This window comes from Aplidium turbinatum, chromosome 5, assembly GCF_918807975.1.
Source record: "Aplidium turbinatum chromosome 5, kaAplTurb1.1, whole genome shotgun sequence".
NCBI lineage: Eukaryota > Metazoa > Chordata > Ascidiacea > Aplousobranchia > Polyclinidae > Aplidium > Aplidium turbinatum.
Genome location: NC_137476.1, coordinates 20,541,342 through 20,554,617, shown reverse-complemented (window position 1 = coordinate 20,554,617; position 13,276 = coordinate 20,541,342). Strand labels below are relative to the sequence as shown.

General features: G+C 39.1%; 1 protein-coding gene across 3 annotated transcripts in view; it reads left to right on the top strand.

The window, feature by feature from the left end:
- LOC145769940 (phosphatidylinositol 4-phosphate 5-kinase type-1 alpha-like) overlaps positions 1–12,616 on the top strand; it is a 30,181-nt gene extending 17,565 nt beyond the window's left edge. Inside the window, exons 11-20 of one of the 3 annotated variants that reach the window (XM_082581492.1) lie at positions 429–516; positions 2,259–2,343; positions 2,943–3,026; positions 3,602–3,650; positions 4,076–4,157; positions 4,664–4,875; positions 5,640–5,706; positions 5,934–6,012; positions 6,647–6,728; positions 10,220–12,616. In XM_082581492.1, the coding sequence (XP_082437618.1) occupies positions 429–516; positions 2,259–2,343; positions 2,943–3,026; positions 3,602–3,650; positions 4,076–4,157; positions 4,664–4,875; positions 5,640–5,706; positions 5,934–6,012; positions 6,647–6,728; positions 10,220–10,339 (948 nt within the window). In that variant the 3' untranslated portion in view covers positions 10,340–12,616. Of the gene's footprint in view, positions 1–428; positions 517–2,258; positions 2,344–2,942; positions 3,027–3,601; positions 3,651–4,075; positions 4,158–4,663; positions 4,885–5,639; positions 5,707–5,933; positions 6,013–6,646; positions 6,771–10,219 lie in introns of all 3 variants that reach the window. The other 2 variants (XM_082581491.1, XM_082581493.1) reach the window with 2 other exon arrangements.
- Positions 12,617–13,276: the final 660 nt, after the last annotated feature.

Genomic DNA, 13,276 nt, shown 5'->3' with positions numbered 1-13,276 from the left:
CATCACATTGGAAGCAATACCTGTTAGCATGGCGGAGGTCTAGAAATATGTAGAAGCGACAAAACGCGAGCGTTAAGGCTTTGAATCCCCTGTTCTTTTAGCGTGTGACGCACTGTTTACTTTAGCTATCCATTTCATCTTACCATAATTCAACACCCAGTCCTTGCAGCACATGTTGCTTCTCGCTTCATCAATTCATGCACCTGAACACCAGAAGCATTCAATTCGAAAGTACTTTAACTCGCACCTTTGAATGTTGTTGGAAGCTGCTGTTGCTGTGTCAGTTTAATTGTGATGTGAATGGAGAAACAAAACGAGTTGATCCGAAAAATTAAACTTTTGTGAAGTAGCACGGTTTCTCAGCTATGTTCAAGTTGCAGGCAACAAGACGTTTGCAATCAGGTCTCAACAGGTTTTCTCTTCACCAGGGCCAACTGACGACACGTCGCGGACGAGCCGATTCATCTGATTCCGATGACTTTGCAGTCAGCGCCACCTCGTCCGGTGTTGGACAAGGTGAGTTTATAACACGAGCAGGGCTCTGGATGGAGTCGGGCGAAAAATATACGATTCCGACTGATCTATAACTGGCACACTCCGGTTTCAGTTTTGCCAGATTTTTGCTGGTTGCCAGGTTTTTGTTTTAATTTTTGTCCTTTTTCTTTTTTTTCATATAATTTCACTTAAGTTGCGATCGATATTGAAACGGCGATTTTCACAAAAACTGACAAAAGCAAACATTTCTATTTTCTGTTGGTTTTAGAGCGCAGTACACAGAACAAGGAACAACATTTTGAAAAAAGATTGGAAAATTTGTTTTTATTGTTTATTGTTTTTATTGTATCATTGTTTATCGTTTTGTATCAAGCCAGAGTTGGAGTTAGCGTTTTTTCAACGATTCCAAATCCTGACATGCCAAATTTCTTCCGACTCCACAGCCCTGGTCGCCTGTACTGAAATGTTGCCATGCCGTTCGTCATTATTTGCCCAAAGCATTGTTTATATTCGTTCTTCAACCGTACCGTTAACCTGGGTGGCTTTTGCCCAATTTTACAATTATTTTTTATGTTTTCTGTGATAATTTGATTTCCTAATGACCTAGGGTTTATTTTATATCATTATACTGTAGACAGAGCTCTTGTGTTATCATAACCCAAAAAGAATTCTCAAATTATTACAATTTGACGTGTTTTTCTTTTTAACAAAACATGGGCCAAAGTCACCCCGTGGTTGGGAGGGTGACTTTGGCCCATGCCTGCTTTTGCCTTCCCATCCTACCCAAATTTAATTTTGAACAATGTAACAAAGTCAGGAGGGTGTCTTTGGCTCAAAAACGTGTTTAAAAAAAGGCAATATACAGCATGTTACAATATAACACATTGACAATTATGCATACAGATACATTTATTTTTCTCATGGATTTTCAGGTAGGGTGAATACGTTTTTTTTAAGTTATGAAATTATAAATGAATTACTATGTAGCCTAATCTAATTGTGATTTGATTAGCAGCATGTATATACAATATTGGACACACCGATGCAATATTGTTGTTGAGTTCATCATACTTCGTTCAAGCTAATACATTGGTGGTAATGTTGTTGAAAATATAAAACACCATTTTTAAACACTAGTATACAATTTGGCATTTATCTGAGATATATCTGAGATAAGATTTGTGGAAACAAAAAAAGTATATACATCCCATCACAACATCCCAATAACTCATTTTAAATGAAAAGAAATAATTAGAAAATTATGTTTCCCATACTTTGGCAGAGAAGTTTGAGAATGCTTTTTCATTAAAAGTTTGACATTCTTTAACCTGCCTAACATAATATCATAAAACGTTTCCTACATTTGTTGTATTCATAGTACTGATTCCTGAAATTGAAAATACAGATTGTTATCTTTCATTTGACACCAAAACTGAGTATAAAAATGAACATGTCAGAAAATTACACCATTTCAAATAATTTTATAAATTTTGGGCCAAAGTCACCCTCAAGGGCCAAAGCCACCCCGGTTTACGGTACACATCTAGATTCGAACCATTGTCCTCGGTTTTGCCGTTTCAGCGGCAATCTGTCTAAAGCAACATCTCCGGCAATTAATTCCGAGAGCATCCTGCACTACGAAACAATATTGCTAATAACGCATGTTTTTGTATAACGTTTGCAGATGTTGTATCAATATAAAAAATAGCTGATTTGCTCTCCGGGCACACACTTATCATTAACGACCACTCGTTCACTGTTAGGTCAGAAGATGAGCCACGCGACTCGGAACGCCGTCGTATCGTCCACGATGCTGCGGGAGAAGTACAGCTACGACCTTGATTTGTGGTCAGTTGATTGGCATCGTGTGATGCAGTGTTCTGTTTAAGTTATACTGCCACCGTCAGGAGCCGAAACGGAAGTTCTCTTTATAAATTTTCTTATGTTGTGGAACGGCGAGGCCGGGCATTGGAACAGGTGGAAAAATGCTGATTACAAAGCAGTCCATTGGCTGTCAATCATTATCCGCGTCATCTTCAGCAAAAAAGGCCCCGATTTCTTAATGACCTTGCAAAAGCAATGGTTCTTCTTCCAGAAGATTGATTTACTTCAATCGTGCATTTTGTGTTTGCAACATCCACGGTGTGTAGATGCTTGCTTCCGTTGCTAAACGTAATAGTGATGCAATGAGTTGACTTGTGTCATTATATCATTTTTCTCGGTTAACGTGTGTCCTGTACAAAAATGTAAGTACTGGCTGCAATGACGACGATGAACGGTGACAAAGACTTGTAAGACTTATAACGTACATGGTTGTTTGGGTGGTAAGGTGTATGTCTGGTTAACAGCCGGCCACATAACTCAAGTAGTGTGGATTGTCGTCGGAAGTTACTTTGAACACTTCAGCTTAATGATTCTTCACTTCAACGTGATGACGTTTTGCACAGGGCCGGTGGCATTCCTGCAAAGAACAAGAAAGGAGAAAATTTGTTATTATTTTGCGGAATCATTGACATACTTCAGTGCTACAAGTGAGTTAATTGCTACTGTGATATAGGTTTCAAGTTGTGCAAACTTCACTCAATTTGCAAATTGCCATACGAACAAGAAGTAGCATATTGCAATACATGTATTGTACGCACTACCTTAACATGCAGTGCGTTGAAGGTGTGGTTCGCATTGTGCTATATGTTGCCGAGATGTGGGCAAAAAATACTTTGTATTATCATCCACATTCCGCATTATTTCCAAGTATTTGTGCCATAAATATTTTTTGGTTGGAGTTGGCAAATTCTATGGAGGAGAGAATTCTTTGTTGTCTGGTACCAATGGCCTTAGCCGGTGTCGTATTCGATATATGACATCAGTAGTCAATTGAGCGGATCGACTATGGCTTATTGTAGCAGGAGAAGCCTTTCTTCTAACTGTGGGAAAGTGACCAATGGCGGGTCTTTTTAACGGTTTTAAAATACTTCATCTCTGAAAAGATTGTTGATATTTCTACCTTAAAACATTTGACAACACAAAGGAGGTAGACAATAGACATACTTATCCCCCTTAGTGTCAGACCAACACTTCACTTTTACTCATGCGCTACCTTGTCCAGGTTGAAGAAGAAGTTGGAGCACACATTCAAGTCAATGATAGCAGACGGGGTGAGTGATGTTTTGCGACCTAAATAAACAACTTTGATGCGTTTAGTAAAACAACGCTTTTTAAGAAAAATATTGATGTACAGTACAAGACTTTTTTGTTGCTACAATTATTTAATGTGTCATTTCGGTATCCAATTTGTGACTTCTATTCATATGATTAAACTAAAACTATCACAGATGTTTTTGATAAAGGCGATATATATGTATTGTTGTTATTTATAAGTCTGAACGTTGAGCAACCTAACCCAGTGCCTATCTTTTGCATACTGATAACCACATGATTTGAAGACTAAAAACCATAATTTTTGTGCAATTAATCGCTTTTTTTTATGTACCAGTTACTTTGAAAATTGAAAGATCAATAACTTAATCATGATATTTGATCGAATCAAACTCCATCAACATTATAATGTCGGCCATTGCAGGACACTGTGTCGGTTCACAAACCAGCGTTTTATTGCAAGAGATTCCAAACGTTTATGACGGAACATGTGTTTAAAAACAGCAGTAAGTCATGTTGAGGGAAAGTTTTATTGAAATCTCTACACTTGTGGTTCTTCATGTCTATATTAATTAACATTGTTTCGTCGTGAAACATTGTAAAAGTGATGACTAACAGTGACGTGAGGTCACGTGTTCCGTTTCGGTGGCTTCTGGCTGCAATTGACATTCAGACATCTTTGAAATAGTTTGTGATAGCAAGGTATCCACTGAACCTTTTACCGATCTAACGTGCGAGTGCACTTGAGATTGTTTGAGCAGATTCAAAGTTACAACTTTTTTAATGGAATATGACGTCACCAACGACGCTTCATCGGTTGTGACGTCATTATTGAGATAACGTAACTGTATGAGATAACTGTAAGATAGAATGATGCACGTTGTATATGCTAATTGCCGAAACAATGACTTTCAGCGTGTTAGAATACACTTGTTTTTGTTTTATGCTTTCTGAATTGATACTTGAACCGTTTCTCTGCGTTCATATCTTGATGTGTTCCTCGACGATTCAGGTCCAGGCAAAGGGCAGATGAGCCAACGCCTAAAGAGCCATTCAACTCGCCGGATTCAGAATATCTCTTCCAATCCTGACACCAAGGCAGGCTCTTCCGCCACCCTGCCAGCAACCGCTTCCTCTAGTGTCGTGTCGCGTCTGCAAGGCCGACCAGACCTCCTGCCTAGTGAATCCCCCCGCCCTTCATCTGTGACCAAAGAAGATGATGACGTAAGCAAAGTATGTCTAAGTTATTTTGGCAGCCGATTGTAGCATCGAATAGACAGCGATAGACACGTGTTTCGCCCATGAGGCTGGGCTCATCAGTATCGCACCGTATTCTTGCCACTTGCCACTGGAGGTCTCAATGGCTGGCGTGGAAGCTACACCGTTCTGGTTAGCGAAGCGTCACTGCAGCTCGCTGTGCTAGTGAGTAATCAGCCTTGTGCTGATAGCCGGGAAGAACGCCTTTCTTCACAAAGTATGTCTGTTCGATAATGACGCGATAGAAACCGCCAACTGGTTGTAACGATGATGACCACTGCAGCCCGAGGTTGCTGTTGTACTAATTAGCGACAAGCGAATTGATGCGAGTAATGAATGTTGTGGTAGGTAACTGCAGATTGTATGAGGTTCTCCACCCACGTTACTCCACAGTAGTCATAGATTTTAAGGAAAAGATAATGTGTTTTAACTTGTTTTAATTGGCTTTAATCTCGTCTTTCATTTAAGTTGGCATTCACTTGGCTGCAGTGGAACCTCATTCGAGCCAGGAAAGCTTTTGCCCGGACAGCTAATCAATCGTATTTTTACTTTGATTTAACGTCTGCAAATGTTGAATCAATGTAAAAATACGCTTGATTGCTGCCTGGGCAGCTATGGTCTAATTTATCTTTCTTAACACGTTCAGTTTAACGTTGCTTTCATGTAACCAGACATGCAATCAACATGTAGTTGACATTCGAGCAGTTAATCGAGCGATCTTTACTTTCCAGCAATCGGAATCGTACGGGAACCAGCCGGTGGCGTCAGCAAGCTCTCCCGCCCAACTGGTTTCTAAAGGTGAGTGTCTCCTTTACCCAGTTGGCAAGATTCGTCCTTGTTATGATAATTCAACGTCTGCACACATCGAATGAACATCGCTCGACTTTCTCCATGCTAACTTTTGCAGGCGTAGAATCAATGTAAAAATGACGGATTTTGCTGTCTGGAGATGTCGTTTCATTACAATTATTTAACATCGAGAATTCACGAATATTACAGTGACATCGTTATTTCGCCTTTTGCAGGCAAGACGTCACGGAAAGAAACAACACGTGAAGTGAAGTCCGAGACCTTAAAGGCGAAGCAACCCAGTAGAGAAGGAAGGTAAGGCTCGACTCAGCACAAATTAGAAGTTGGAAATCATGAGATTATGAGACAAGCACTTACAATCTTGCATTGCAATAATGAAGTTGTGTGTTTTGCTTTCGCAAAAACAAGTTTTTTTGAATTTCAACTATTATCAGGGATCGACATCCACCTGGCTGCGGCCCGTGAAGAGCAGTTACCGACCGCGCAGAAAGAACACGTTCTTCCTTTTATAGACATTTCAAACAAAGTTGTTATGAATTTGCATTGATTTAGAATTTATTGCTTGGTTTTTGCTCAGTGATTTTTTGAAATGGTCTCTACCTTGACCAGTCCACAGTGCAAAGAGGTTGCCGACCTTAGGTGTTATATAACGTTTCATTTTGAAATATTTTTTTACTTGCCATGTCATCCGCGACACCCGATGGTCTAGCTGGGATGATGCTTCCAGATCATGATATCTGTTTGTTGCGGCAGTAGAGTCATTCCAACATAATTGGAAAATGCTGCTTCTCTGCAAATAAGGACATCGTTGATGAACCCACTTTTCTATCTGATTTGAAAAGTTTTTTATCTTTTATAATCAACATTTTCTCACGTTTACTTTTAACATGCTGTTTTTACAATCAAGTCACCTAACCTGTTGTGGCAGCATTGCAGGGGCGTCGTTGGAAGTTGGTGAAGGCGGTGAGGCGGCGGTCGCAGACGTGCTGAGGAGTAGCCAGGTGGATTTGGTATGGCCAAAAGCACACAATGTTTATGAGACAAGCGTTTAAGTGAGATGTTTTCATTAATCCTTGACAATCATTGCTTGCACTCTGATAAACTAGATATTGAATTTGTAGCTTTTACGTCGGTTCAACGCTGATTATCTCGTTTAAATCAGCGGTTCTCAACTGGGGGCCTGCGGACCTTCAAGGGGTCCGCAAAGCGTTTTGAGGGGGTCCGTGAAAGTTCAAATTTACAACATAATTAATAAATTACGGTATTTTAAAATTGGTTGTGCTCTATTTGTATATTACTGTGATTTTCAAACTTTGCGTCACGACTCGCGACGCACCTGGGTTTTTTTTCCGCTGAGACTTTTCGGTCATTTGTCCGAAATGACTTGAAAAATTCGGTCATTTTTTATTTATTTTGGTCATTTTTTCTGATGAAAGTATTTCCTTTTTGACCAAATTGACATTTTGACCGAATTGACTATATATTTTTTTCGGACATTTTGACCAAATTGACTATATTTTTTTCGGACATTTTGCTAAAAAATTGGTCAATGACGGACAAACGACCGAAAAAAAACCCAGCGGACGCACTGGTACGTCGTTTGAAATTTGAAAAAGTGTTGCACAAAGGTGCGGTTTCTTAACTAAAAAAATTTATATGAAAGAATTAAATTTTATATAAGGTTTGTATGTTCAAGTTAATTCTTTTGAGACAGCAGATTATTGACCAATGCTTAATTCAAAGATGCAAATGTTAGTCAATATTCTACTAGAACTCTCAGTTTTACCATGACTTTGATTACCACAAAATATTGATTTCAAATAAAAAAAGGACAAATTTTTTGGAAAGTTCTCAAAACAAAGTAACTTTTGAAAACAATGAAAAGTTTTATTTCCGTTTAGAGACGCGATATACTGAAATTTTAGATAAATTTTTTTAGAGTCCGCTACTGCTTTGAGAGCACCAAAAGGTGTACGCCAAGATAAAAAGGTTGAGAACCACTGGTATAAATGTCATTTGAAAGTTTTACTTGATAGATAAAAATCTTTCAAAATCCGATTTGGCCCTACCCAATAATGCCTTCGCAATTGCCAACACCGTAAATCGCGCGGGCTTGGTGATGGGCTGTTTCAAAAACTCTTCATTCTCTTATTAATATGACCAACATTTTAAACCGCATTCAACGCTAAACTTATTGAAATTTCGACTTACGAATCGTGGAGTTGAAGGCCATTTCAGAACGCGTTTGTCAAAAATGTATAATTTTCCTTCAAAGCAAACTATTGTTCTGCACTGCCCCAAGTGAAAGAATGAAAGTTTTCTCGTCTACAATTTTGTATCGTTTCCCTGCCACAGACTCAGTTTGCACCCGGACAGCAAAAGTTGTTCTTGCTGTCTGGGAAGCTTGAATACAGCAACGTCGAAATACATTGCAACATCAATGATTGTCAAGCTGTCGGTGTCGTACCGGTGATCAATTTTTTCATCAATCAACGTTGCTTTCGTGTCGTATCAACGTTGATAAGGCCTTGCATGCGCTCATCTCTTCTTTTTGTCCACGTTTTCATAAGCATATGTGGTGTCGCTGCTTCTGATTGGTGGAAGGCACAATGACGCGTTTGTAACTGTGGTATTGCTCTGCACCCTAACCATCCTCATTCCTTATCTTTCAACTGCAAAGTAGCGTGATACGAATTGTTGTGAGCATATGGGTTGCTGGCCTAAATTTCAATTTTAAAGTAAACCTTTATACTCGCAATCTACTTGCTTGTGGTGCATCTTTTCTACGTCGGTTGACGTTACCGCATGTTCGCAACGTCGCTGTGGTAGCGTATGCTGGAAGATTGAACCTGGATGACGTCACGGAAGCAACTATCGGGCTTTGTTGCCTTGTCTTTGGACTGAGATTAGAAAGCCGCGTAGGTTTGAGTTGATCAGTCGATTTCACATGAAAGATCTCAGGAAGCAAATCAATCGTTTTTGCACTCAAAGTATAAAACGGTTGATTTGCTGTCTCGAAAATTTCAAAGTCTTTCTTTTTTGTCTAACAATATCCTCAACGAAGTATTTCGCCAGCGCGTGTTGTCATGGAAACTAAACTCCCAGGTCGGATTTCCGGCAACTAGTTAAACGCGAATCACGCCTCGAGCAACTCCTTGTTGTTCTTACACAATTCACTTCCAGATACCGTCACCCCGCCAAACGTTGAAACGATGTAAAACCGACCACTATATTAGTTGTGTTTTGTGAACCAATCAACTTGAGCCGGTTCTGTGCAATCGCAAAGTAAACTGACACGCCCGTTATTCCATCGATTCGTTTGTTGATTACAACATTTAGCGGCGTCTAATCAACATTAAAACGATGGTTTTGTGAGCCGTTAGTCGATTGAACAAACAAGGCTTGTCACTGCCATCTTCAGCGTTTTTTATATGGTCTTTTCACGTTATTTAATATCTTTTATGGCTTTTCCTATGGGATGTTAGCCATTCGCATTGCTGAAATTTAAAGAGATCAAATGTTCGACTTCTGTCGAATCTAGAAAGTCATTTAGAACTGCTTTTAGTTTTGGAAAGTTTTTACTCCATTCTGTATCACTAGGTTTCTATATCAATTGCAATGTTATGACATCACCGATAAGTATGACGTGATTATACGAATTGGTACTGAAACTATGTTGGACTGTGGAGACTAGACACTTAAAACTGTGTCTAGCCAAAACTCTTTCTGCATGGGATCTTAAGTAGCATCTTTGCTGACGTGATTCAGTTCAGTTTGTGTTGATGCTTTTTTGATTATTCACCCTGTAGCTCGTTGGCATCATTGTTCAACTGATCATGCACTGAGTCCATGGTCGTAGGTTCGAATCTAGGCCACTGCAATCATGTTTTCATAAATATAATTGGTCACCAAGAAGTTAATCAAGAACCATGAAACGTGAAGCTGCTTGTGCAATGATGACTGATGAAGGCGTGCGAGCCTTCATGCCACAGTAGGACCGAATACAAAAGACAATCACAAAACCGACAAAGCAGATCAAATCCAACGCTTTCAGAAATATCAAATTATTATTTCTTTGTAATCATTGAACTCGTGGATTGATTCTCTTCTAATGACTTTGTTTTAAGTTGCTTCCTTTTTTATTGATTCGGTGCATCTCTAACTCAAATCACGTAATCATCACGGTGTTATGACGTCGACACGACGTCATTAGTTGTTGGTTAACATTGCATTTGTGTGAACACTGTAAAGTAACAGTGGCAAATTTGATTTTGCTGCGATGTTTTAAACTTTTTAGTTTTGTGAAAGAAAAATAACTTAAAGACTTGACTTTCTATAGCCCAGCTTGCAAATGTCCTTACATTAATTCAACGTCTGTTTGCAAACTTGAGAAGTATAGCTTTCGCTGACACAGTCAAGGCATTCTTAAACGTTGATTAAATGTGTTCTGATGCCTGGTAAAGCAACACATGAGCTTGATTTTAAAACTGCTTATTTTTAGTCAATTGAAGAAAACGTGGAACAGAAACCTGCTTCCGAGCGCCCACACGCGGAAAACGATAAAGCTGAAGTGAAAATATCTGGTCAAAGTAGCGTTGTGTACCACGATACCGCTTTCTAGTCTTAGGTCCTTCATAAGCTGCTTGCGTTAATTTTATGTGGACTCAATGTTCTGCATATTGAAGATATCGGTCGTAATTCCTTTCCCAGCTGGCAAGATTGTTCTTTTTACGTTGATTTAAGGTGAAAGAACACAAGTTTTCTCAATTGAGTTATATGTGGAGCGACGTCATGTGACGTTTTCGGCCAATTTGTAACTTTGAAATAGTGCTTCAATCGTTAATTTTTCTTTCTGAAAACTGACCGTCTTTATGTTGATTCAATGTTCTTCAGACAAGTGCATTTCAACGTAATCGCTGAGTTTACAATACGTTTGCAAGTTCTTTCCAGTTGGCAAACGGATTGCCCCTTGCACGTTGAACGCTTCTTGTAGTGCATTCTAGCTTTTTCTGTTATGTCAGCGCTTGTTCATTACGTAACTGCTGACATCATTTTGACACCGTATGACGTAATTTATTTCAAGTTTATTTATGCTTGGTGTAATGCTCGCGTGCTCGCTCGGGAAAAGTGCCTCGAGGCAAGCTTTGTATTTGCGTCGATTCTTCCTCTCCAGGTTTGACTTTACGTGCTTCATCATCTCTGAGTTGTTTATACCATTCGATAAAACATCAGCCTCCACAACACAGTGTTAGTGCTACATGAGCTTCCAGTAAGGGCATCACAGGGGCGCTATTAACAAGAGGAAGCCCCCGGTCACAAATGTGTTCAATGGCCCTCTGGGAACCTTTAATTAACGGATCTTTGCTCCCTCACCGGCGAACTTGTGGCGTTGTTGCCTTGATGTCATAACCAATGCATAGATTTAATATCCGGCAATGTTTTTTCCATGTAATCATGGCGTTCTTGAAGTTATTTGCAACATTGAAGGTGATTCAAAAATGTGGCATAGAATTATTTTTTGCTCAGTTTTGTGTTATTGTTTTCAGAACATGCTTTTTTCATTGATTCTTTGTGTTTGGCACTCCTTGTGCATTTGTGCGTGAACGTTTTCATTTCACATTGGCAGCCTGGTTTTCTTTTTCTACGCTGTTGCAACGTAAGCGCAACCACATTGCTAGTTTGTTCACATTTTTCTGCATCCTTCTCGGCAATGCCCACTATCTTCCACGACCGATCCAGCCAGAAAACGTTCATTCAAACGTCAAATCAATGTGAATAAGCATAAATTTTTGGGTTGATTGCATCTTTTTTCATTTTGTTGAAGCTTCTTAAAGTTGTCGGACTCTTAGATTTAACATTATATGACGTTCGATTTTTTATTTCTCGCGAGTCAGGTTAAAGAGAATTTCCAGCGGATTTTTGCTGTGGCATAATTGTATCGACGAACGAAAAGATTATACTTTTCCAATTCATAATATGAAAAAAAAGAATCATTTTATATCAAAATACGTTTAATCAACCATACGTTGTGTAGGCTTTCTAGTCGTTGCAACCTTTGTATTGAAGATGTTTTGTTTTTATGCAGATAAGTTACGTTCGACCTTGGTTCTTGTAAAAAACGATTGTACATCAGCACTATCCGGTAAATCGAACCTTTTTACATTGGTTTATCGTCTGTAAACGTTGTAAAATAGACCAATTTAATAACTGGAATATACATTTTAGTTGCCTGCCCGGCTTCCCAGACAGGTTTTTTACGTTGATTCAACGTCTGCAGTCGTTAAATTAATGTAAAAAAACGATTGCTTTACTGTCTGGGAAGTGATCGAAATTTGCTTCCACGCAAACGTTGTGGGTCTGTGGCAGGATTTTCAGCTTTGCAAAAAGTGTTCATCTTTGACCACCAGGCGGCCCGTGGTGTTCGTTCATTTATGGTCCTGAGATTACGCGTTGCCGGAGCCCCAGGCAGCAAAATCCGCCATTTTTTGTTGATTCAACGTAATTAATGTAAAAATGACGGATTTTGCAACCTGGGAGTATCCGCTTGCCTTCGTCATTTTCTCATCGCAACAGTGGTGTCGTTGATATCAAATGATTACGTCATTGCTTTTTGTGTCATTAGGTCAAGAAAGCGTACGATGATGCGTTAAGTTTAGTGAATTACGACGTTAAATTGACGTTGCACTTACCGGGCCACTCCACGTTCACGTGAAAGAGTTTCCTGAATTGACAAACTTGAACACACGCATCATTATTTTGTTTGATTGTAATAATAAATATTTTCATGTTAAAATAATGTTGTGTCTCATTTTATCTGCATCTTCGTGCTCCTTCCGCAAAATGAAGTTAAACTGTTTGTTCGATCATATCTACGACGTGTGAATAAAAATCTGTGAAGTATAAACTTGGCTAATTGTTAAATGCCTACCAGCAGTTGCAATGTAGATGAGCTCTCCCGTGATTTGTCACAACCTAATATCCGCCATTTTCAAGTTTTCGAGATAAACGACTTTTTGTGTTTATAGCTGTAACATTAACAAGGTAAAACACTCGAAGTTGACTTTTGGAAGGCTGGAGCGGACAACCAAACAAAATTTTTAAGAATGAAATTTGAGCCAGGTTTTTGTTTGTTTATTAAAATATGGCTTATATTTGGTTTTGCCAGATAACTAGTTATAAAAAAAGTATTAGGTTTGTATGATAAAACCTAATATATACTCTCGATGTTGACTTGAACCGCCTTATTGGCTTATTTAATGTTATGTTTTGGTATGATAAAGCCTCATATAAGCTAAATGTTGACTTTGACCACACTATGTTGGCTTTTGTAAGCCTAAATCAAACCTAAAGTACCGGTAAGCCTCTGGATTTCTCCCAGAACTGTGTATCATTTCATCACTGTAATCTCTAGATGACTTTGCTGATATCACAAAAGCCTGCTAGGTTAAAGGCTATCGCTGACTCAAAATTAGTTGCTGGTAGCCTACTTAATAACCATGTCTTCATTTAAGACAGAGGTGATGAACCTGCGGGCCGCATGCGGCCCGTCGAAGAGTTT